At 40.8% G+C, this 25746-nt stretch overlaps 2 protein-coding genes and 1 non-coding gene across 3 annotated transcripts in view; all 3 read left to right on the top strand.

The window, feature by feature from the left end:
* YWHAQ (tyrosine 3-monooxygenase/tryptophan 5-monooxygenase activation protein theta) overlaps positions 1-2443 on the top strand; it is a 30316-nt gene extending 27873 nt beyond the window's left edge. The window contains exons 5-6 of the mRNA XM_061211017.1: positions 567-662; positions 2300-2443. Coding sequence (XP_061067000.1) covers positions 567-662; positions 2300-2359 — 156 coding nt within the window. The 3' untranslated portion in view covers positions 2360-2443. The remainder of the gene's footprint in view (positions 1-566; positions 663-2299) is intronic.
* Positions 2444-11506: 9063 nt separating this feature from the next.
* LOC133074848 (U6 spliceosomal RNA) lies at positions 11507-11613 on the top strand. Its single transcript, XR_009697255.1, has one exon. It is a non-coding gene; the product is annotated as a U6 spliceosomal RNA (small nuclear RNA).
* A 9479-nt stretch (positions 11614-21092) lies between these two features.
* Positions 21093-25746, top strand: part of ADAM17 (ADAM metallopeptidase domain 17) — a 57949-nt gene continuing 53295 nt past the window's right edge. Inside the window, exon 1 of the mRNA XM_061168464.1 lies at positions 21093-21380. Within this exon, the coding sequence (XP_061024447.1) occupies positions 21284-21380 (97 nt within the window). The 5' untranslated portion in view covers positions 21093-21283. The remainder of the gene's footprint in view (positions 21381-25746) is intronic.

Raw genomic sequence — 25746 nt, 5'->3', positions numbered from 1 at the left:
ATATCCAGGGATGATTTCTACATTTATTTGGGTATCTCCTTTTTCTTACCATCATGACCACCTACCACTGTCCTTCTCAAGATCTTACTCTCTCAGCTATGGTTGTAAGCAGTAGGATCTGTCTAAAGAGCATATTGGTCAGAGTAATCAAAAAAGTATGAAAGAAATGTAAAGGATTGGAAAGTAATGCCTGCCAGGTTTGATCAGTAGAATCTCTGCATTCCTCAAAGTGTTTCAAAATGGAGGGGTTCAAAGGGGTTTTTGCAAATAAATACTAGTTCTTATTTGTAAAAAATATATTGGGCATAGCTACCGTGCTGTCTGTCCTGTGAAAAAACTAAGAAATGCTTGTTTACTGATTAAGTACGTATAACTTTATAAGATTTAGTCATCCTCAAAAATTCTTAAGCTGAGAATCCGAGGAAGTGATTTCATTGAGTTTTGTTTTAAGTGATAATAGAACATAAAGTGGATGTTCATCTATTTTATAAAAATGGTTTGCGACTATAGAGTATCAGTTTGTGTCGATGTAAATATTGTTTACCATGGATATAAATATTTGTCAGGCTTTTGATGAGGCCATTGCAGAACTTGATACACTGAATGAAGACTCATACAAAGACAGCACCCTCATCATGCAGTTGCTTAGAGACAACCTAACAGTGAGTTTTTCATTCTTTTAATTTTATTTCCTTTTCAGGAACAAAAGTATTAATATTTTATTCAGGCTCCCTGTGTTTTGGGGCAGCTATATTAGAGCTACACTTGCTCTTAGAAAATGAATATATAAAAATTACATTAAAATATTAAATAAATTTAAATTAAATATTTAATATTAATATTTAATATTAATTTAATTTAAATTAAATTAAATATTTAATATTAACAGGACAACTGTTCTTTGTAGGCAGATTTTCAAGTTCAATAGGCATTTTATCAGACCTTAGAAAGTACTAAGATTTTAGGAACTCATAATATTAACATTATTGACTCTTTATTTCACTGGTATGAAGATGTTGATAAATTATATTAATCTAGAGAGTTTGTCTTTTTTAATTTGTTTTTTCTTTTGATTTTCTCCCTACCTCTTGTATAGACAGGGGATGGAGGAAAAAGTAATGGAGAAAAAAATACAGGTTGAGCTTTACTTAGCTTCTTTTGTAGGTTCAAGTAAATTGGATATGTCAAAATCTTAGACAAAATGTGGAAGAAATACACCTTTTAATATAAATGTAGTTCTCCCGCCCCCTCCCCCCCCCCCCAGTTTTGATGCTTTATCTTCTGCTAGATAAAAAAATTTTTAACATTAGCACCCTATCTGTTCAACTTTGCTGAACAGAGAAATTATGAAGATAGTTCATTCCCAGCCATTAGAAATCGCCCTGGTTGCGAGATAACAATAGAAAAATGATCATCATAAATATCTTCTATAGAAGAAAAACAAGCTGAGCAATTAACCTCTTTCCAGATGCACCGTGGAGCTATCTTGTAACTAGTTCTGTTTTGTTTTCTCTCTCCCAGAGACAGTTCTTTGGGGATATTTGTTTTGTTTGTTTGTTTTTATTTTAGTATCTTAATAATGACTTAAAGGTTAAGACTTCAGCTCTGCTAAAATTGCCACTAGTGTCTTGGTGCTGGTCTAATAGAAATCCATTTTGTGAACTATTGTTATGCATAGTCAACAAATATTGACTATTCCCTTTTTCACTTCATTGTTCCATCCTAAAATTAGAGAGACTAACATCCTACCTAATTCAAGAACCGTATCTACATATCTTCATGCATACATGCTGCTTCCCTGTAACTTAACATCGTTCACTCCTGTTTAACTCTTTGCAGCATACAAAGTAAGCCTGCTTCTTTTTCTATATGATAGCCCTTCAAGTACTTGGCAATGGTGACTTTGACCATGGTCCCTGCCCACCCCCCAAAGAAAAATTTTTTTGGCCTTATTAATCTCATAAATTATATTTTAGTAGTGCTTTTAAAAAGAGCATTGGGCTGCCAGAAATTGAGAGAGCATTAAATTCTAAGGATGTTAGTTACCTTGTTTTTATCTGAGATTATAGTAAGCTTTGAAAACGTACTCAAATATTGTATATGTGTTTGTCATTTTGTAAATGCACAGTGAAAGGAATACAGGGGTACACTTTGGGAGGAGTTGATGAAATATAACTTCCAGTCTTAGTCATAATCTCTATTGTTTAATTTACTGCTCTAAGAATTACATTTTGATATTATAATAAGACTTGAAATAATTGATCTAGAAATAGTAACTTAATATGATTTTTTTTTCTAGTTATGGACATCAGACAGTGCAGGAGAAGAATGTGATGCGGCAGAAGGGGCAGAGAACTAAGTGCATACAGGGTGTCATCCTTCTTCCCCTCAAGAAACCTTTCTACTCATCTCCATTCCTTATTCCATTTGGATTTCCTATAGCAAAGAAACCCATTCATGTGTATGGAATCAACTGTTTATAGTCTTTTCACACTGCAGCTTTGGGAAAACTCCATTCCTTGATTTGTGTTTGTTTTGGCCTTCCTGGTATGCAGTTACTGCTGTAGAAAAGTATTAATAGCTTCATTTCATATAAACGTAAGTAACTTCCAAACACTTATGTAGAGGACTAAAAATGTATCTGGTATTTAAGTAATCTGAACCAGTTCTGCAAGTGACTGTGTTTTGTATTACTGTGAAGATATGAAAATGTAGTTAATTACAATTTAAAGAGTGTTCTACATAATTCTTAATTTCTACATTCCCTCCCTTACTCTTCTTCGGGGATTTTCTTTCAGTAAGCAACTTTTCCATCCTCTTAATATATTCCTTTTTGGTAGGAATCCAGAAGTATTAGATTGAATGGAAAAGCATTTGACATTTTGAGGCTGGGGGTCACAAATTAAAATGCCTCCTGTGTCATATATAATGGAGGTCTTGTGTATCTGTGACAACAGGGAGTTTCCTCATTCACTCTTCATTTGCTGCTGTTTAAGTTGACAACTTCCCTTCCCAATAAAAATTCACTTACACCTCCTGCCTTTGTAGTTCTGGTATTCACTTTACTATGTAATAGAAGTAGCATGTTGCTGCCAGAATACAAGCATTGCTTTTGGCAAATGAAAGTGCATGTCATTTCTTAATACACTAGAAAGGGGAAATAAAGTACACAAGTCCAAGTCTAAAACTTTAGTACTTTTCCATGCAGATTTGTGCACATGTGAGAGGGTGTCCAGTTTGTCTAGTGATTGTTAGAGAGTTGGACCACTATTGTATGTTGCTAATAATCATCGACTGTAGTCCCAAAAAAGCCTTGTGAAAATGTTATGCCCTATGTAACAGCAGAGTAACATAAAATAAAATTACATTTTATAAACCATTTACTATGGCTTTGTAACAATTACATACTCATATTTTAAGGGACAGGTGAATTTACTACTTTCTGAAGTTTATTGATACTTCCCTTTTATCTCATGTAAAATGGAGTAGTGGTACCCATTTTTCTGCATTGTGATACACTTGTCTAGGGATGCCTGGACTTGTGTAAAATTGGACTACATTTCTTAAGAGTTAGTGTTTTACCTTAGATCAGTTTTGTGGACCCTCTCTTCCTTAGATGTAAATGATATTAGTTAACTGTTAAATGAAATAAAGTGGACATTTTAAAACTAGAAAAGTTAAAATTATGTGATTGTGAGTGCTTTGGCTGTTGTTAGAATTACGTTTCAGTGGATATTCAAACAGAATGTCAGAGTTTGAGTACCTTGTTTTCAGATAATTCTCTTTGTAAACACTCAGTTGTACCATTGGTGAGTTCAGAATAATTTGGGTTTTATAATATTGCCATGGCTATTATACTAGCCTGTCTTAGTATTGGCCTGAGAATTTATTTTAAAGTCAGAAAATAATCTGAAAAATTAAGCTGTGTAGGATTATCCTTTTTCTCCTAAAAGTGTGACTATGAAACAAGGTTTTGTTTGTACTTGATTTGTTTTCTGAGGGGAAATGAAAAGACAGAATTGAATGGGACTTGCAGAAATTATCCATTTAAATAAGATTGATAGAACTTTGGCCCGCCAAAATGTAAATCAGTAAGACAGTGCTTTTTAAATAAAAATTTCAGTAAACATTGAAAGAACATTGTGAATTAGGAGAAAAAATTATCAGTCCTAACAAAGTTGTAAGTACTGAATAGAGTAATGACTACACTACTTTGGTGAGTTCTGAAAGTAGCCTTCTTTCTTAAAGAGCAGATTCGTCCCAGGTTATCTCCTTGCTTTAGGAGAGGTGAGCATCTTTAAAAGGGGGCCCAGCCTGTGGTATTATCTCTTTTTGACTCTCATTTTGGGGCCTCCTTGTACTAGATGTAGAGGATATTTATAGAATACTGCTAAGAACTCAGTTGGGGTAGAGGGAGGGTTTAAACCCAGGTTTGAGCTTTCTAACTTTTATAATTACTTTCTGAGATAGTTTAGAAATTTTAAATGTTACACCTATTTTGTAGTTAGAACTTTTTAATTGGCAGTTTTCCCTTTAAAATGTCATTTAGGTTTTAATAACTGAAAATAACAGGAGGGTGGATTGCATCCTAACACTGATTATCCAAAATAGAAACATTAGATTTCTCTTCCAACATACAGTACATTCAGCCATGATTATTTGATCCGAGATTGGGAAAGAACAGTACATTTTTTTGGACGGGATTGGTAGACTACAGTCATGTCTATAACTTTAAATATTTATCAGTAGAGACTATTTTTTAAAAATCATGAAAAACACTAGGAAGCCCATTTAAAGTATGTAAAAATTCTAATAGAGTAAAATATTTTGAGATCAGAATTCTAGTCACTTATCTTTAAGTGGACTGATTTTTTTGTTTTGTTTTTGTGGAGTTGAGCCAAACATTCGAAAATATTTGAGGGCCTATTTTAGGCACAAACATGTGACAATTTTTGTTAAATTATGAGCCTGAGTTTATTTGGACTGGTTATAGATAGGTGTCATCTGATATGTTTAGGAAGACTCACTTTAAACTGATTAAGACAGTTATGTTGTATGTTTTATTCTGCCGTATATCATCTTCCCTCGTGTAATTTGTATTTCATCAGCTTTGCAAGAGGAGAGTTACCATTGTATATCATATATATTACTATTGAATTTTGAGGCCATCACAATTAAGTACCAGTATAAACCACCTGCCACAATAATGTTTTTTTAACAGAAACCACTAATTTTTTAAAATATTTATTTATTTATTTTTGGCTGCGTTGGATCTTTGTTGCTGCGCGCGGGCTTTCTCTAGTTGTGACGAGCGGGGGCTACTCTTCGTTGCAGTGTGCAGGCTTCTCATTGCGGTGGCTTCTCTTGTTGCGGAGCACGGGCTCTAGGTGCGTGAGCGTCAGTAGTTGTGGCTCACGGCTTTAGAGCACAGGCTCAGTAGTTGCGGCGCACGGGCTTAGTTGCTCCAGGGCATGTGGCATCTTCCCAGACCAGGGATCGAACCCATGACCCCTGCATTGGCAGGCGGATTCTCAACCACTGTGCCACCAGGGAAGTCCCCCACAATAACGTTTTTGATCCATTCAGCAGGTGCTTAAGAAACCTGTGGTATTAATACCGGAAGATGAGTCCCAGACCATCATGAAATTCGGTTCACAGCAGACTTGCCATTTACTGCTTAGCCACATTTCACTTACAAAAAGCCTTTAGACTTGATGCTTTAAAAGGAGAAATAATAAATAGTAAGTAATAATAAATACCCAGGGGGAGAAGCTGGAGACTGAACCATCTTCAGTTTAAAATTAGAACACCTTGAGCATGGCCATAAATGGTCTGGCCCTTCTGTTTTAGTTACAGGGAACCAGCATTGATTGAATTCATTTTGGTGCCTGGTCATGTATTAGGCACACACATTCATATTTAGTCATATTTAATCCCCTCAACTGCCCTGCCAAGTTAATTTCCCCTTGACTGATAGGACATCTGATCAGGAAAAAAATGAAGTTATGTGTCCAAAATTATGTGTATTAAGCGGCAGACCTATAGTTTGAAATCAGATGCCAAAACCAAATTCATTTCTGTCACTGTTGCCAGCTGTGGGTGCTTCAGCTTGTTTACTATGGCTAGTAAATAGAATTATTTATCTTTTATTTTCTATCATATTTGGAGGGTTTGTTTTTTTAACTCTTTCTCCACTTACCCTTAATCTGTCCGTTTTGTCCTTGAGGAAAACCTTAAAAGCAGCTCATGGAATATTAGGACATGCTGGACCTAACCCATGGTTACGGAAGCAAATCCAAAAACAGTCAACTGACTTTCCCAAGGTCCCAGCTAATGTTTGACCTGAAACTAGACAAAATTAGACCAAAAAAACAGATGAAAATAGCTCCAGATTATCAGTAATTCTCTACTGCCTAAGTTGAAAAGAATTTTCAATGAAAATTATTTGTTTCTGCCACTCAGACTTAGAAAATGAAGGCTTTAATTTACATTTCTCTAGTAGGTTTTTTTAAAAGGTGTTAGCCCTCTAATGATTTTCAGAAAGTAAGGAAATAATGTTCAGTACCAAGCATTTGTCAAATTTATGGTTCAGATATGTTCTTCATGTTGTATGTTTCACACTGAAGGCCCTTGTATTGTCAGTGTTAATCGTATACTCATGCTTCAGTATAGTGATAAGGCCATCGGCCAGGGTTCTAGCCCAAGCGTCCCACTGGTAGCTGCATGTGATCTTGGGCCACCATATCGGGGGCCTGACTTACCCATCTTCACAGGTTCTGTTTTTAAGCATCTTCACAAATAAAACTCAGCTTCATAAAATTTTTGAGGTAGATTTTTCTCCTGATCTATGAATGAGAAAACTGAGGCACAGAAGCTAATGACGTGTCCTAGGACTTGGGTCCTCATAGCTAAGTGAGTGGCGGTATCAGGATTCAAACCTGGGTAATCTACTTGGAAGTTGGTACTCTTGCTGCTGTGCTATGTTGCCTTTTTTTGGAGATTAAAGCAGTGACGGATCAGTGCTTTTTTAAAATTTCATTATGACCGATTAGTGGATAGTGGAAACCTAATGGGTCACAGCCAGCTCTTTTATAATAGAAGTATATGGCATGGGAATTCCCTGGCGGTCCAGTGGCTAGGACTCGGTGCTTTCACTGCTGGGGCCCAGGTTCAGTCCCTGGTCGGGGAACTAAGATCCCGCAAGCCGCACGGCGTGGCCAAAAAAAAAAAAAATATGGCATGTTAATAGGGGTAATAGTTTGTGAAATCATTTTCACTTTATGTGAACAGTGGGTTGTGATGTAAAATTGATTTCAAATGAGTTTAAGAGCCATTTGTTCTAGATGGTCTTAGAGGTTTCTTTGCAGTTCATGTCCTAGGACTGTTAAGTTCATAATTTCACTGTTGTGAATAGTATCAGAGTTTTTCATGGTGACATTGTTGGGTCCCTTCCACTTACAGCATTGTGTTAATGGCAACACTTTCTACTTTAGAATGTGCTGAGCAGTGAGTCCCTTAATGCCCTTCAGAAAAAAAGGAGACTCCCTCTTTTGAGGGCAATACTTTTATTCCACATTGCTTGAAGGATTATGTGAAGATTAATTCTTGTATCTTCGTTGTCCTCAGACACTGTTTTCTGCAGCATATCACAGCCTTGGCCTAAGACCATCAAGGAAGTACTTAAACCCTAGAAGCATGGCAGAGTTAGGATTTACTCAGCTAGCAAAGAGGATTATTAAGGGCTTTCATGGGATATGAATTACTAAGTGGGTTTGAAACTGGGTTGAGTCCCAAGTAAAAATCAGTACAATAGGCCTTACTACTCTAGGCTCCTAAATTCTCTTATTTGAGCTGGAATACAGCTCTTTGAGGAGTGGAGTATCTGAGGTTCTTACCCAAATGCCTATCAAAAGAGTTGTATTACTGTAATTTGAACTAAAGATTTAGGAATTTCGTTGCTAATTTAGACAAATGAAATTATATACTGTAGACTTATTTGTTTGAGATGAGATTTATTTGCCTATATACAAAAATCACCATTTTTCTTCCTGTGACAGCAGATGACATTGTTGAAAACTAGAAAAGGTCTGCTTAAAGTCAATTAAAATTTAACTTAGAGTGCAGCCTGGTTTTCTTTCCACTACGGAAATGTAGGGGAGCTAAACCCACTTAATGAGGCTCAGGTTAACCTCATTTCTGAGGACATATGTGTGTGTGTATACTAGAAGTTGGCATTTATTGAAAAAATTCCTGCCACTCACTCATCTTAGGAGCGCCACTCCACAGCATCTGACTGGAATAACTCTGGACCCTGAAGGAAACCAGACTACTTGTTTTTTATTTTCTGCTGGCGTCACCATGTTTTTTGCCCATTTGGAATAAGTGCTGAGCACTCTCTCCATCCTAGAGCCGTGGGTCTTCAGACACGGCCCTGCATTTCAGCCATTCTCCTTAACAGGTGGTGTTCTTTCAGCTATTCTGGAACTTAGAACCTTGGAGCGTTCAGTGGAAAGATTTCTGAAGACTATTGTGTCCTGAGACTGGGGCAACACCACTACTTTGAAGCTAGGAGCATAAATGGGACAAGGTTACTTGTCTATTCCTACAGCTGCGTGATGTGAGAGACATGTGACCTAGCGGAAAAAGATCTAGCTTACACGATCATTCGTTCATTCACTTACTCACTTGTTAAATATATTGAGTGCCTGTTAAGAGCCAAGGACTATACTGGGTACTAGAACTTGCAGCTTTGCCACTTTTTTAGTTGTAGGCCTAATCTCTCTCAGCTTCAGTTCTCTTACCTGTGAAAGAGACACCTGCCCGGCCTGTGAGCCAATATGTGAACGTATTTCTAGGTGTAAATGGGTTGTGAGATACACATATGTGGAATACTCAGTGAGTAGCAGGACAGCCTAATTTCAGAATTGGAATGTTCTAATAAAGTGAAACCAGTCTTGTGGAAGAGAAAACCGACCACACTTGGAGCAGACCTATTGTCCTAGATTTTCAAGGGCATAGTAGACACAAAAAGAAAATGACCAAAAAAAAAAAAAAAAGTGTAACTTGGTTGGGAATGCAAAGTTAAAAAAAAAAAACTTAAGCAGTGGTTTTGCTTCTAATTAGCATTCGCTGATGGAGCAGATGGGGAAGGGTCATTCTGTTGACATAAGAAAAAAATCAAGACCCAGAGAACAAGTACCAAGAGGAAATGCCTTTGTTTCTCAAGAGGTAACTTCAGTAAGTGATTGATGGTGCCACAAGGCCATAATTATCAAACTTTAGTATGCATCGTGATCACCTGGAGGGTTTGCTAAAACATTTTGATTCAGTAGGCTTGAGGTAGGGCCCATAGATAATGTGCATTTCTAACAACTTCCCAGGCGATGCTGATGCTAATGATCAGGACTTGGTACAGTACTTAGGGAACCACTGCTTTAAGGAAGCATGAACAAGGCCAAAGTAAAGATCAGGTGATTTTCACAGCAGGGGAGTAAAAATAAGTCAGTTAAATGATTCTGAATCTAGCAGCACACTAGCAGCACAAATCTAGCAGATTTGTGCCCACCTGAGGCTAATGAATGAGAGGGCCTACCTGTCAGCAACTGAAATTGATTGGGTTGATTATGCAGAAGAGTACAGGAGGCTCTGGTTCACTCTGCCTCGACTCTCAGTCATGCCCATGTTAATGGTTTTGTATTTAAAGTAAAAATAGGGGATTCCCTGGTGGTCCAGTGGTTAGGACTCTGTGCTCTCAGTGCCAAGGGCCCAGGTTTGATCCCTGTTCAGGGAATTTAAATCCCACAAGCCATGCAGTGTGGCCAAAAAAAAAAGTAAAAATAAAATACAGTTATACTCTAATACTGAACAAACAGATTTCGTGATTTGACAAGATGCCGTGGAGGTGAGTTAGAACAGATCCTTAAGGTCTTAGGTAAGGAGGATCCATCTGGCTGGTGGATGTGAGGTTAGAGGTCTGCATTCAGTATTAATGGGAGATCAGTGTTGGGAGATTGGCCTAAAGCTTGAGGCAGGAAGCCAGGGATGTATCTCAACAGTGGGTGGGAGGCCCAGAAACTTGTTAGGGCACCATGTGAGCTGACTAATGGCTCTATGGGTCACCAGGGTCAAACTAGAGGCCCAATATTCCTGTTACAAGGTAGAGCACTTGAGTTCCTTCTGTTCTTATTCATCAATCCTAAATTGTTGATTGAGGGCAAAATAAAATGCAAATGAGCTTTCTCTCTTAAAGATAAGCTAGAGGGCCTTCCCTGGTGGCGCAGTGGTTAAGAATCCACCTGCCAATGCAGGGGACACGGGTTCGAGCCCTGGTCTGGGAAGATCCCACATGCCGCGGAGCAACTAAGCCCGTGCGCCACAACTACTGAGCCTGTGTGCCCTACAGCCGGTGCTCTGCAACAAGAGAAGCCACTGCAGTGAGAAGCCCGCGCACCACAACAAAGAGTGGGCCCTGCTCTCAGCAACTAGAGAAAGCCCACGTTCAGCAACAAAGACCCAACGCAGCCAAAAAAATAAATAAGTGATGAAAATTCCTGATTGCTCTGGTCAGATAGTACTTCTTAGATAGAAACGAGTATACTAGTCTCTTTCTCCTTAGTTCTTTACAGGCTAAACTATTGGGTTGGCCAAAAAGTTCATTCGAGTTTTTCTGTATGTTGTTACAGAAAAACCCAGATAAATTTTTGGCCAACCCAATAGAATAAGAGGTTGCAAACCCAAATTAGGCTGCCCTCCCTGTCTTTCTCTTCTTAAGAAGACTCTCAAGGGCAAATATCCCTGTACCTCTCCAGGAGCTAAGAGCTCTTAACTGTAAAAAGAGCACTGTACCCTCTCATTCTCTCAAAATAGATGTCTTACTCTTGAATTTTGCATTCTGTGCTCAACTTGTGTACCCTGTTGTGGAGGCATTGGAGGTGACAACTGGTGAATGACGGGCCTTCCAGCTCTTCTCTTGGTGTATATTCTGCTGGGTGGATGGTCCTGTTACTACCAACTGTTGGATTGCACACTCATTCGTCAGATGACAGTCAGAAACTAGCCGGTCTCAGCCAGGGCCCATTTTCAGGAGTTGTCTAAAGAGTTACCACCGTTTAGGCAACAAAGCCATGGACTGGAGATCTGAGTCCTGGCCTATCATTCCTGCTATTAACTTGGCTGTGGGACTTTGGGAAAATCAATGAACTTCTTTCTGTAAACTTCAGGAAGGCCTAGGGATTCTATGAAGATGGTTCAGAAGTACTTCAAACCCAATGCTCTCCTTTGATCTATTTTATACATGAAGTTTCTGCAAAAGATTTATTTTGGAGCTAGAGTGCTACAGCTAAAAACAATAACAACCAAAAAAAGACTTGAAGACATCACCAAACTGGATGACACACACATTCCCTTGTTTATTTAAAATTCACATCTTTGACACTAACTGGAGTTTTTAATGGATGTCTACTTTGAAATTATTTCCAGAACAAGGCAGAATGTCAATAAATCTACAGTGCTCACTTCAGCAGCACATCTACTAAAATTGGAATGATGCAGAGAAGATTAGCATGGCCCCTGTGCAAGGATGACACGCAAATTCATGAAGCGTTCCATATTTTTGAGAGGGGGAAGGGTAAGCTGGGACGAAGTGAGAGGGTGGCATGGACATATATACACTACCAAATGTAAAATAGATAGCTAGTGGGAAGCAGCCGCATAGCACAGGGAGATCAGCTCGGTGCTTTGTGACCACCTAGACGGGTGGGATAGGGAGGGTGGGAGGGAGCCGCAAGAGGGAGGAGATATGGGGATATATGTATAGCTGATTCGCTTTGTTATACAGCAGAAACTAACACATCATTGTAAAGCAATTATACTCCAATAAAGATGTTAAAGAAAAATCATTACATAACCAGATAGTTGTAGTGATGAAATATCGAGGGCTGTACACGATACTAAAAATAAGCCAGCGTTGTAATTCTGCATCGACTTATTTGTCTGATCTGTACTGCTTCAGAGTAAGCCAGTAAATAAATGGTAATGTCCCCCCAGGCAACTCTTACGTTCAGGCTCTTCAATGTGACTGGCTCCTCAGAAGCAGAGCACAGGACTGCACAGTGGCCACGCAGATCAGAATTAGGGAACCTCCGCTCTGGAGAGAGGCACCACTGGACAGGGAGTTCTCCCTGATTTTCATGCATAATCTGAACAGTGTGGAAGCAAGAGTGCTTCTTTCTGTTGTCTAGATTTTAAGATGTTTTTATAAGTAGATCTCATTGATTGGGATCCTAGACCCTGACCTCTTAGCTCCCTGCAGGGATGTCATGGTCAGCTTGGAGACCACCTACTGCCCAACTCTGAGGACACCATTCGCATCAACTACAATGTAAGTGAGTGCTGTCCCCTTAAGGAGTCTGCAGACACCCCACACCTGATTGTACCTCCTTTTCCTAAGCCACAATGTGGGTAAACAATACGCTTTTATAGAAGAAGGACAAGCTCATTCCTAATCATCTAGGACTCTCTAAGCCTAAATTTGCTTATTTGTGTAATAAATTTTTATTGAGCACCAGCCCCCTCTGGCCCCAAGCCAACATCCCTCTGGAAAATTAACTGGCTATTTCAAAGGCATAAAAAGCACTCCACTAAGAACCTAACACTTTTCTTTCAGGGCCTGTCTACCCATGGCTTTGCTTCTTCTCTTTCAATCTTCTGCTGTCTGATCTCTTGATCATCTTATAATTCACAAGAGGCTCTCTGCCAGTGGGCAGGACAGGGGGAGAGGAGAGAGGGAAAGGAAGCCAGGCACACAGCTACTTGATAGTAGCTTTGGCAAGTAAGCAAGGAGGTTAAATTGCTGGGTTAGGTCAAAAATGTGGGAGTTAACTTGTGGATTTTATTGTTCACCCTCAAGCAAGAATAAACTGGAATTTGCCAAAAAGCAGAGAGTGAATCTTCAAGACTATTAACCAGTTATTTTATTTTCTGGGGACAGATTCATGAAATAAGATTCCTTGAATGGAGTCAGTCCCCATGCCCTATAACAAGTTTTCTCCAAACAGTGCATCAGCTCAGGATGAGAAGAGCTTTCCCCCAACTAAGAACAGAAACAAAGAGCTTGGGGAGGGAGGAGCTTGAGTCCATACCTACCATGACCTGGCCTCAAGAATTCTTGGAGAAAATGGGAACAGCCGAAGAATAATGATCAAGTCATGAGAGCTTTCATATTAAAAATTAGAATTAGGCAGAGAGGAGTAAAATAAAATGTAAATTTATTCTCTTCCCTGCTGGCGACCCTCTGGGCAGACTGGCTTTGAAAGACCAAATGTATGCATAATGTATAGCTTTTCTGTTTTTTTCTTTCATCATTCAGTTGCCCCAACAAATTGCTTTAAAATGCTACAGTTATTTCCCTACATCTCTACCAGATAAAGACCAGCCTCTCTCATTTAACCCTATGAGGTAGGTACCTATTTTAATTCCCTATTTTAAACATAAGGCTAGGAGAGTTTCAGTGATGTGTCAGACAGATGGTAGATTGTTCACATCCAGGCTGTTTGGCTCCAAAGTCCATGCCCTTAGCTTCTAAGCCATAATGAAATCCTCAAAGAACAAAGCAGAATTGAGTGGTGAAAAGTATAAATTATGGAATAACAAAGGATGAGACCTGGGTCCTGAACCAGATAACATTAGTCCTGTCCCCTCTCTGGGGAGGGCTATCATGGTTGGAAATGACACAGTACTTGGAAGAACCTGGGGTAATACTGACTATGATGTTGAAACTTATCAAATCTACACGGAAGCTTCTCTGAGTTGGGCTTGCATTAGGGGGTTGCCTGATTCTCAGGGCTTAGGACATGCTTTGTGTCCAATAAAAAAAAAAAAGTCTCCTAAAAGTCTATTGGTTAACAGGTCTCTGCCTACTCTTTATCAGTTACCATGGGATCTTCAAAAGGCGACAACTACTAAAAAATTGTGAAGGAGACCTGGAACCCACAAAGTCTCTTAAGATGGCCACTGAAGGATAGGTAGGTTTTTTGATAGCTAGTAATATGTTCTGGGCAAGAGGAATTTCAGAAGAAAAGGTAGAAAGGGAGGAAATCTCAGGGTGTGTTCCATGAGCATGTATTAGTTTCTTAGGGCTGCTATAACAAATGATCACAAACTAGGTGGCTTAAAACAAGAGAATTTTAATTAATTTATTTATTTTTTGCTGCACCATGGGGCTTTCGAGGTTAGTTCCCCAACCAGGAATCAAACCCGGGCCCCCTGCAGTGGAAGTACTAGTCCTAACCACTGGACCACCAGGGAATTCCCCAAACAAGAGAAATTTATTCTCTCACAGATCTGTAGGCTAGAAATCCAAAATCAAGGTGTCAGCAGAGCCTTTTTCCCTCTGAAGGCTCTCAGGAATAATCCTTCTTTGCTTCTTCTTGGCTTCTGGTGGTCATGAGCAACCGTTGGTTTTCCTTGGCTTGTGGCTGCATCACTCCAACTTCTGCCCATGTCATCACATGGTGTTCTCCCTACGTGTGTATCTGTGTCACTTCTCCTCATAAGGACACTGGTCATTGGATTTAGGGCCCACCCTAATCCAGTAGGACCTCACCTTAGCTTGATTATATCTACAAAGACTTTATTTCCTAATATGATCACATTCATAAATACAGGGGGTTAGGACTTGAACATATCTTTTTTATGGGACACAATTCCACCCATTACAAGCATTAAATTGTCTAATTTGTTTGGCTAATGAGAATAGCCTTCTGCACAGGACTGTTACTTGCTGTGGAAGGTAGCATAGTCCTTGCCTCAGGAACTTATGTTCTTGTGGAGAAAAACAAGATAGCATCAGTAGACAACAATGCAGGACAAAACAGAGGATAGACTATAAAAGAAGCAAGAAACATGCCATGAGGAAGAGACATTTAGCCAGTGTTATCCAAGACAAGACGAGATGTTGGTGGAGAAAAAACCAGAAGCAAGAAAGTCACTTCAGAGGCTGTTAGACTAGTACAGAGGAGAGATAAGTGAGGGACTGAGCTGGATAGTTTCCTTCAACACCAATTAAGCATATTAACTGGTGCTTCTCTACAGAGTAAAATATTTAGGAATAGTTTTATATGTCCTAAAGCGTAAAAAGTCAACGTGACTAAATGCAGTATGGTATCCTGGGTTGACTCCTAGAACAGAGACTGTGCAGTCCTATTAGTGGTTATCAAGGGCCAGGAAAAGAGGGTAATGGAGAATGACTGCTTAACGTGTATGGGGTTTCCTTTTGGGGTGATTCAAACCTTCTGGAACTAGATAGTGGTGATGATTGTACAACACTGTGAATGTACTGAATGTCACTAATGATAAATTTTATGTTACGTGTATTTTGTCACAATTTTTTAAAGACTACAAAAAGGCACATACTTTTAAAAACTGTGAAATCTGATGTTATTTTTTTAGTTTTGACAAACATACCTTGATTATGTAAGATATTAACATTAGGGGAAGCTGGGAGTATATGGGAGCTCTGTACTATCTTGCAACTTCCCTGTACATCTAAAATTATTCCAAAATGAAAATTTTATTTTAAAATATTAATAGGAAAAAATGCATGACACCAGTTTTTTTTAGGCCAATACACATTGTATGTGTTTTTGTGTTTCTATGTACCTTTCATCTTTTAGGATATAAGTCCTTTGAGATCAAAGGTATGATGTGGGTCTCTTTGGTATTACTTTATTTCCAGCCTTATTGAGGTATAATTGACAAAAAAATGTGTGTGTGTATATATATATATATTTAATTGTGTATATTTAATGTATACAATGTGTTGATGTTATATACCTATTCACTGTGAGATGATTATCACAATCAAGCTAGTTAACACATCCATAGTTACCATTTTTGTGTGTGTGGTGAGAACACTTAAGAAATACTGTCTGGGACTTCCCTGGTGGCACAGTGGTTAGGAATCCGCCTGCCAGTGCAGGGGACACGGGTTCGAGCTCTGGTCCAGGAAGATCCCACATGCCACGGAGCAGCTAAGCCTGTGCGCCACAACTACTGAGCCTGCACTCTAGAGCCCACGAGCCACAACTAATGAAGCCCGCACGCCTAGAGCCTGTGCTCCACAGCAAGAGAAGCCAGCGCAATGAGAAGCCCACGCACAGCAATGAAGACCCAACACAACCAAAAATAAATAAATAAATAATTTAAAAAAAAGAAATACTGTCTGAGCAAAGTTCAAGTATACAAAACAGTGTTCTTAACTATAGTCACCATAGTGTGCATTAAATCTGCACATTTTATAACTGGAAGTCTGTACCTTTGACCAATATCTCCCCATTCCCACCCCTCCCACCCACAGATTCTGTCAACCACTGTTCTACTCTGCTTCTTTGAGTTTAACCTTTATAAGATTCTACGTGTAAGTGAGATCATACTGTATTTACCTTTTTGTGTCTGACTTATTTAGCATAATGTCCTTCAGGTTCATCCATGTTGTTGCAAATGGCAAGATGCCCTTCCTTTTTACGGCTGAGTAATCTCCCATTGTATGTACACACCACATCTTCTCTATCCATTTATCTGCCATTGGACACTTCGGTTGTTTCCACATCTTGGCTGTTGTGAATAACACTGCGGTGAACATGGGAGTGCAGTTATCTCTTTGAGATTCTCATTTCATTCACTTTGGAGGTATTATTCTTAAAATGCTAGTAGAATTACCAGATTTTAAACATTCAACAACTGAGTTCTCTTTTTCTAAACAGGACGAAATAGAACAGGTTTTCAATTAAGGCCTCTGGCCACTGCAGAACTGGAGAGTAATTGGCGATTGCTTCCTTTCTGGGGCCTGTCAACCCAAGAGTAATGACTTTTGGCCATTTCAGACCTGAGGTAATTTCAAACCGGCACAAGTTTCCATTTTTTTCTCTTTATCCAATCTATTCTCTGTGTTCAGTTATTCCTGTGGTTCAATTACTCTGAGATCTCTAGGGAGAGAGAAAGGGATTTAAGAAGGAAAAGAACACAGCTCCATGTTTTGTATGGCATACATTATATAGGAGATACGCTACCTCTGCTCACAACAGACAGATTAGCCGCTGCAAATATTGATAATTCTGTGATAAAGAAAGGATGCCTGATAAGAAAGAGACATAAAAAAGTGTGTGTGTGTGTGTGTGTGTGTGTGAGAGAGAGAGAGAGAAAGAAATTGTTACTAAAATTTTAGAAATGAACCTTCTTGAAATAACATTTTGAATGAAATGGCTGGTTTCCTTCTCTTTTTGAACTTGAGGGGAAATACTATTCCAGTTTCAAGAGGGCTGGTTATTTTTTTGCCTAGTAAAAAATTCCCAAAGAATCATCTGTTTACCAGTGAGGATCCTCAAATATTCTGCTTTGCTCCGTGCGTGATGTATTTTTCATTTTTCTTTCTAAAACGATCTGAAATACATTAAAATTTCTGAACTAAAATCCTGGAAACTATAGCTCTTGGTACATGACTTTGTATATAGTCATATTCCAGTAAGAGCAGTCTATCGTCTAATGGAGATTTGTGGATTGACTCATACTTTTTAAGTTTTTTATTGAATTTGTTACAATATTGCTTCTTCTGTTTTATGTTTTGGTTTTTTGGCTGCAAGGCATGTGGGATCTTCGCTCCCCAACCAGAGATGGAACCCACACCCCCTGCATTGGAAGTCTTATCCACTGGACCACCAGGGAAGTTCCGACTCATAATTTTTGAAGTGCTAACTTCACATAGATTTGTTTACTGGCAAAAAAGGATACAGATGTAGGACTAATTAGCATTTTAGAAATAGAGTGATGAAGAATCTATACATCTATAAGGACTGGTGTGATTGGTATAGGACAAATAGTGGCTAATAAGAGAAACAGAGCTGGGATGACAGAAGAAAAAGCCCCCAAACTCAGCCAGAACTAGACAGCCATGTCTCTGATCATTTAGATGAAAGGTCTTACCAATGCGTATGTGGATCTGCTAGTTAACTCCAGAACCATATGTGGCAACAGGTGTTTAATGATTGTAAATATTTTACTCTTACATTCACCTGCAGTAAGTAAACTGTAAGTAATTCATTCTATAGCCTGGGATCAGCAAATCTCAAGTAATCTTTTACTTATCTTTATTAAATCCTAAATTAAAAGAACCACTTCTGTTGTTAAGGAGAGGAACCCAGGATGCAGTTAACTTGTTCATGTGTTTTTCAAACAGACAATAGTGGCTGTGTAACAAATTACCCTTAATTTAGGAGCTTGAAATAACCAGTATTTATTATCTCCCAGTTTCTGATGGTCAAAAATCAGGGAATGGCTTGGGTGGGCAGTTCTGGCTCAGGGTCTCTCCTGAGGCTGCAGTCAAGCTGTTGGATTGGGGGACTGCATTTGTCTTAAAGGTTGCCTAGGGCTGGAGGATTCACTTCCAAGCTCAGGCATATAGTCTTTGGCAGGTCTCAGTTACTTGCTGGCTTTGGGCTGGTGACCTGTCTTCCTATGAACCACTCCATAGTCTTCCTGAATGTTCTCATGACACAGAAGCTGGCTTTGCCTAGTGAGTGATCCAAGAGAGAGCAAGCAAGTAAGAGAACACCTGAGATGGAAGACACAGTCTCTTACAACCTAACCTTGGAAGTGAAATACCATCACTTCCTCTATGCGCTATTGGCCACAGAGAGCAACCTTGGACCAGTGCGGAAGGGGATGGACTCTACAAGGGAGTGAATATCAGGAAGCAGGGATTACAGGGGGCCATCTGGGAGGCTGGCTACCACAGTGGCTATCAAATCTGTCAGGTATTTATATTCCATTGGGTAAATTTAAACCTAAGAGTTTTAATTTTGAATGTCAGTGTTGGGACTTCCCTGCTGTTGCAGTGGTTAAGAATCCCCCTGCCAATGTAGGGGACATGGGTTCGAGCCCTGGTCCGGGAAGATCCCACATGCCGCGGAGCAACTAAGCCTGTGCGCCACAAATACCGAGCCTGCACTCTAGAGCCCACGAGCCACAGCTACTGAAGCCCGTGTGCCTAGAGCCCGTGCTCCACGACAAGAGAAGCCACCGCAATGAGAAGCCCACGCACCACAGGAAGAGTAGCCCCTGCTCGCTGCAACTAGAGACAGTCCGCGCTCAGCAATGAAGACCCAACGCAGGCAAAAATAAATAAACAAATAAATAAATGTCAGTGTTTACATTATGCTGGAAATTTCATCCTTTGCAACTACTTACATTTATGATGAAAAATGTTAAATGTATGTAGGGAGTACATATTTTTTAAAAATTCTTTTGGGGATAAGAGTATAAAAGTTTGAAGACAGCTGGCTCAGACTACCAGTTCTATCCAATGTGTCCTTCTTATTATGTTCCTCTGGCTCTTTATCTCCCCCGCGTGGTGCTCTTATATCTTAAAGGCATGGACAATTTATAAATGGAAGATAAACCTCAAACTGGAAATCATAATTTGGGTTCTGATTTGTGAATGGGAAAAATTACTTGAAACCTTGACTGTCTCTGAAAAATCTAGGACTTCTCGATATGAATAAGCAAATGAATCAGGAACTTCACTTTTTTTAAATGGCATTTATTAAACAGATAGTTAAGGGCCATCTATGAGCAAGGTACTGTAGAAGAGCTGTGGGTGGAACACAGAAAGAGTATAATCTAGGATCTACTAAAGGTATAAGCTGGAGAGCATGGTGTCTGGGTGCTCAGAAAATAAGATGATATTCTCACTGTACAAAAAAAAACTGTCCACAACTGTCACATGTTTTATGGGATACATCTTTTAAAAATTATGTACAATTTGCAGAGGTGAACCTCTGCTTACTTTTTGATTAGGTATGCCATCAATGTATATGTTTAATGAAGGCATTTTATACCTCAGATGAACACAACAGGTTCAGTTAAGCCCAAAATGCACAAAACCAGTAACTCTGGATAATAACTGTTGGGAAAAGATGCTGAGATTTTTACTGAGGCATGCCACAGTGAACCTAAATTCAAACCATAGTTTGAGTATTTTATTAGTAGCCGTAAAACTTGACCAGACAGGACTAATATTCTATTCCTAACAATTTACGATTTCGTAATGGAGACAAGGCTGTCCCACTCACTCACTCTTAAGTGGAAAATGTGTTCTGTCGTACTTGCATAAACTTTAGTCGAACCAAAATAGCAATTCACGTCCAACGTTATTAGAATGTTTTATTCAGTACCATAAACACTCACTAGAGCTAAAATTATGCAAAGGATTGCAAAACAAAACACAAACTGTCTTGGCAAATTTCCAGTCTAAGCTAAAGTGACCAAGCACAGAGTTGAGTTTCAAGAAGTTGGCTGGACCTCTCTAGAACCTGTACGGGCAGACGGGGAGGTAGGTTTAGGATTTAGTTTCTGGAAATGCTTGCAGACCCTCTACATACAGCGGGGCCAACGAGAAAATGGGCATCAAGGAAGGGCTTATTTATTTCCCTCCACAAAGCCTCTTCCGTTACAACGGACGGAGGCCTGAGACGCCCGGGTGGTACGACGCTGGGCCCCGAAAGCCAAGCTGCACCCCATCTGCGACTAGGAGGCTGGTCTCGCAGAAGCCGGCGCATGGACGCGGGGCCTCCTGCTCCCGGGAGCCCGTCCTTCGTCCCAGGCACTTCGCTGCTGGGTCATCACCCCGAGCCCACCCGGCCCGGCGCTCCTCCTCGTCCACTCTGGACCCCACGGTGGTTTCCACAGCTAGCTAGTAAAAAGGGTAACAGGGATCCTATCCAGACGTGGGTCGGACCGAGGCGAGGGAGGTGGCCGGGCGCGCCTTTGAAGGCCTACTCGCGAGCTCCCGCCTCCCTCGCGGCGGTCACCCAGGGACAGAGACGTGGCCCGAGTGGGTCGAGTCAGGACGCCGCGGGCCGCGTCAGAGGCGGCGCCGGCCGAGCCCCGGCGGGACGCAAGGGGGTGACGGAGGGGCGGCAAGATGGCGGCGCGCCGGCGCGGGGCCGGCGGTAGCGAGGGCCTCCCGGCATGCCGCGCGGCGCCCGGCTGTGGGCGGTGCGGGGGTCGGCGGCGGCCGGAAGCAGGCTGAGCCAGCCTCTCCGAGCGCTGCCTGCGCTTCCGGGAACCTGGAGCCGGGCTCTAGAGTTTTCCGGTAGGCGGCGCGGTAAGAGTAAGAGGCTGCAGGCGCCGGGCCGGGCGGATCCCCTCCTCTCCCAATGTGAGCAGCGTCCTGAGCCCCCGTCAGGCGAAGGCTGCCCAGAGAGGTGGAGCCGCTGGCCGGGCCGGGAACATGAGGCAGTGTATCCTCTTCCTGAGCAGCTTGGTTCCTTTCGTGCTGGCGCCGCGACCGCCGGACGAGCCGGGCTTCGGCTCCCCCCAGCGACTCGGTAAAGACCCTGCGGATCTGGCTTCGGCCGGCACCGGGTGCCTGGAGCGCGCAGCTTTCGGGAAAGAGCAGGGGAGCAGGATCCGTCAGGTGTTTGGGGGCGGGCTATTGGACGACGGTGGCGCGTCCCTAAGTTTGCAGCGTAGCAGGGGGGTGTGGCTCTCAGAGTTCAGGAAAGAATGGAGATGAGCTTGTCTCGGGATGGGCAGCGATCCTGGAGGGAGCCTCCGGGAGTGACTGAGGGCCTGGGAGGGGTCTGCCCGCAGAGTTCGTGTTTGGGCGTGTGTTCCGGACAGAGGTGAGGCGGGGTGGTGGTGGCTCGTGTTCGGAGAGGGAGATGTGGTCCAGGTCCCTGCCCTTCTCGGGAGCAAATCTGTATTGTGTCCTTACCAAAGGCAGGGTTCTGGAGGGGGATAGGAAGGCCCAAGGCTGCACGGCTCTTCCTGGCTCTCCGAGGAAGCGAACTAGGTTTTCTTCTGTAGCAGGTACTTAGGCGGTAATCTGGTTGGAAGGCGGTGCCTGGAGAACTCGTCTTGGAGTTGCTTTTTGCGAACATCTTAAGCGTGTTATTTAAATTGTAGCTTATGGGAGGTACTTAAACTTGCCGGGCCAACTCGTAATGCCGCTACTGTGAATGCCTTCCTTGCCATTTGAAGCAAAAATTATCAGGGACGACCAATTTGGTCAGTTTTGAGGCCAGAAAGTAGAGGGTCATGTGGATTTTCTAAACAGCTTGGATTTGAAGGATGGACTAACATTGAGAGATGTGAAATTTGGTGGGAGTTAGTTTGTGTAAACGTATAGTGACCCCTGTTAGGGTCCTTTATCTGTTAAAAGTTAGCATGTAAGAGAGCTTGATTAATTAGTAACAAAGTATGAAACAGTATATTTTCCCAGTGTGAGAAGTTGTAGCCTCAGTGATTTTTCATGGTTGTTTTGGCCCCCAGATCTCACCATGATGCCATATAGTATAGTATCGTGCAGATTGAGACACTGTGTAGATTTTCTTTATCGCCAATAAAAAATTTGCATTAGTTTACCTGGCAATTCTTTTTCCTTATTTAATGGGCAAAAATTGTAGTTGGCGGAGGGTATTAAAGGTGTTGTGTTCTCACCTGCACAACTGCTTTGTGGTTATCTCAAATTGCAATGGATTGCAGGTGATTAGTTTAATGAAAGGCCAGGGAGAACCTGGTAGGAAGTGCTGAGATGTGATAAGTTAATACAAATTGAAGGAAAATGGTGAGTTAGGGGTGGTGAGGATGGAGGAGTAGGGTAAGGATCCACTTCGTAAGGATAAACGTTAATGAAAAGAATAAACATGTATTTTGAAATATTAAAGTTATATTTTTACCACTCTAACGCAACTGTTTCACTTTTGTTATCATTCTCTTGTTCACAAGTGGAAAGATAAGTAGCACGAATCCTAGGAATGCACATAGTATAGAAGAAAACCTTACTTTCTAGGTCAATTCTCAGCAGCATTCACAAATCGTAAGGGTTTTTTTTTTCTTTGACTGTGTTTTCATTTGCAAAATGCAGACCACTGGTGCCAGAAAAATGCATAGACTTACCATTTATTCACTGCATGTTTGAAGAACACATACTGTATGCAAGTTTTATGTGTGGCATTGGAAATATAAAGATCAGACTATATTCATCTTCAAAAAGCTTTTGGTGTAGTAGAATAGAGAGATCTAAACAGACAATTCTAGAACAATAGGAAGGAGAGTGAGAGAAGACATTATGGTGGGTATTATTTTCATCAGGGGACACTGAACCTATCCAGGGAAGGTTAGTGAAGGCTCCCTGAAGGAGGTGATGATATTGAGCCCAGGCTGTAAGGTTAAGTAGCTGAAGAGAGAAAATAAGGACAGTCGTGATGGAGGCACTTAGAGATTGTTAGAATTTAAATGAACCTTGGAGATCGTGTCTAGTTTTTTAAATAAAGCGGCAGATAAGATGTCTCTGAAAGGTGTAGTGACTTGTCAGGTTCATTCAGTTAGTGATAAATATATGGCTTGAGGGTATTTTTTCTTTTGAAGAATGACTTTTTTGTGTGTTTGTTTGATAGCTTTGGATGTAGCTTGTTGCTTAACTCTACCCTACCATTTAGATTGAATTGGTCAAGGCCAATGAATAATTTCATAGTTAAAGAGCATGGTTTATTGTTTAATAGCCTTCTTATCCTATAAATGTTACCATAACCCCATAACTGCAGTTCTAAATATTGATTAGGGATTTGACAACATTTTCTGAAGAATAAAAATGTATAATAGAATCCTGGCTTTTGGAGTACTCCACAGGTCACCCAACATGATTTCAATTGAACTGTCATGAATTGCATAATTTAGGAAATTTACGAGTCATTTGAGCTTAGTCATAATGATATCTTGTTGAAGTTACAGCTGGGGTATGTAAGTGTCACTGTGATTTCAAAAGAGTTTTCTCTGTGTTACTTTTAATAAAAGAGAATATAGTGGGTGGAAGGAAAAAAAATATAGGTCACAGATGAGGGCTGAAAATTTGTATCGGAAACATATATTTGAAATGTACCTTTAGGTAATTGCCATGGGGATTCTCCACATTGCAGTGCTCATTTCTCATTATTGACGGCATCATTTTGCTCAATATTTTGACGTCTGACTTCGTCTTTTGATGTTAATTTTGCTTACAGGCTGGATTCTTTTGAAACTAAAACACTTACCCACCCCACCTGCTTCAAGAGAAATTTAATGCAGCTCTGCTTTGTACTAGTCAGAGAGAGAAACTGTATTTCTAGAATAGAACAAAGAGAAGAGTTAAGCAGAAAACCATGGTGGGGAAACTGGAGAATTCCTTTTGGCCTTCATGGGGTTTTCCAGAACATTAAGTGTAGGTGTCCTTCAAGGCCAAGTGTGGTTGAATTTTAGATCCTTCACCATTTTGTATTTGTGAGAGATGGTGAGTGTTTTCAGTTGGAAGTATACTTTGAGGAAAGTCAGAAAAAGATGGGTAGGGAGGGAGGGACAGGAAGAGGCTTCACAGAGGTTGGGAGGTGAAATGAAGTGCTTTTTCACGTATCCCTTAACTTAGTCCTAAAATGAACCAAGGAGATGGGTATCTCCCTCCGCACACACCTCCTTTTCTTTTTTTCTCTCTTTTAATAAGAGTTGTAGGCTTTGACAAGTCTCATCTGTTGCCCTGGTTTCACTTACCATTTGACTGTTTGGATAACTACCAAATATGTGTCTCTGACCTAGACTTGTTCTCTGAAGCTCCACTCTCATGTATCCACCTCAGTGTTCACAGGTACCTCAAACATATGTCCAAAATTACTTACCTCTTTGTTTGATTAGAAGAATGTGTATAGGAGACAAGGTTTAATCTAGGAAAAGGCAGCAGTGCTGGAAATTGTGGAAGTAATCTCATTGCTTAACCCGAATTTGCATCCATTTCAGCTACAGAGCCTTATGGATCAATCCAGGGTTCTTTGGAGGTTCCCTTGGGCTGTGCTCACTTTCATTTTTGGCTCAGAGTTTCCATGTGACTGGTCTTGCTGGAGAGTCTTGGCCCAGGTTTAGCCCCAGCCCAGGCTCTTGATAAGGAATTATTTGAGGCAGCCCACCCTCCAGCTTCCCTAACTGGTATAAACCCATAAAATTAGGTTTTTAGTTCCCAGGTTCTGGGGTCCACTGCCTAGCAAACAGCACTGTTCTTTTCTTATCCCTTAGTCCCAAGGAGGGATTCACCCATGCCTAGGGCTTGTTGCAGAGTGACCCGACCAGGCCTCTCCCTTGTCCTGCGTATTTTGGGGAGTATTGAAGAGCAGTGAAGTCTCATGTGTTTTCTGCACAAGCACAATAAACACTTGACAGCAGCCCTGGCTTTATCTTTTCCACTTCTGACACCAGAAGTGGGCGCCTGACACTGTGTCATTTTGGGGGAACTCTTCATACTCTGTGCAGCAGAGCCGTGGAGAGGGAGCAGAGTGCTATGGGGGTTCTGCATGACAATTGCAAGTTGAATTCCAGGAAGATGCAATTTATTGGGAAAAGAAAAGAGAAATTAAGTAAAAAGTTCACAAGTGTTCCCAGACTCTTGTAACACCTCATTATTTAAAAATCAGTTTTATCTTAAAAACTTGCCTCGGCTTGATGAATGAAGTAAGGGTATATTTTATATCGTTGTACCAAAAGTCAGTGGCCATACAAGCATATCCTGGAGACAGAACAATTCAGGTATGAGAGAAGGGTAGAGTAAGAAGGTTTATCAAATCTATAGGCCACTCCATATCTGTATCCAGAAAGCCGGTTTGTGGCAGGCCTGAAGGTCCAGCTTCCTCTTTATTCTTTTTTTTTTTTTTTAAAGGGAACTTTATTTTATTT

Source organism: Eubalaena glacialis, chromosome 14, assembly GCF_028564815.1.
Source record: "Eubalaena glacialis isolate mEubGla1 chromosome 14, mEubGla1.1.hap2.+ XY, whole genome shotgun sequence".
Classification (NCBI taxonomy): Eukaryota; Metazoa; Chordata; class Mammalia; order Artiodactyla; family Balaenidae; genus Eubalaena; species Eubalaena glacialis.
The sequence above is the reverse complement of the archived record's forward strand: the minus strand, read 5'-3'. Positions and strand labels throughout refer to the sequence as shown.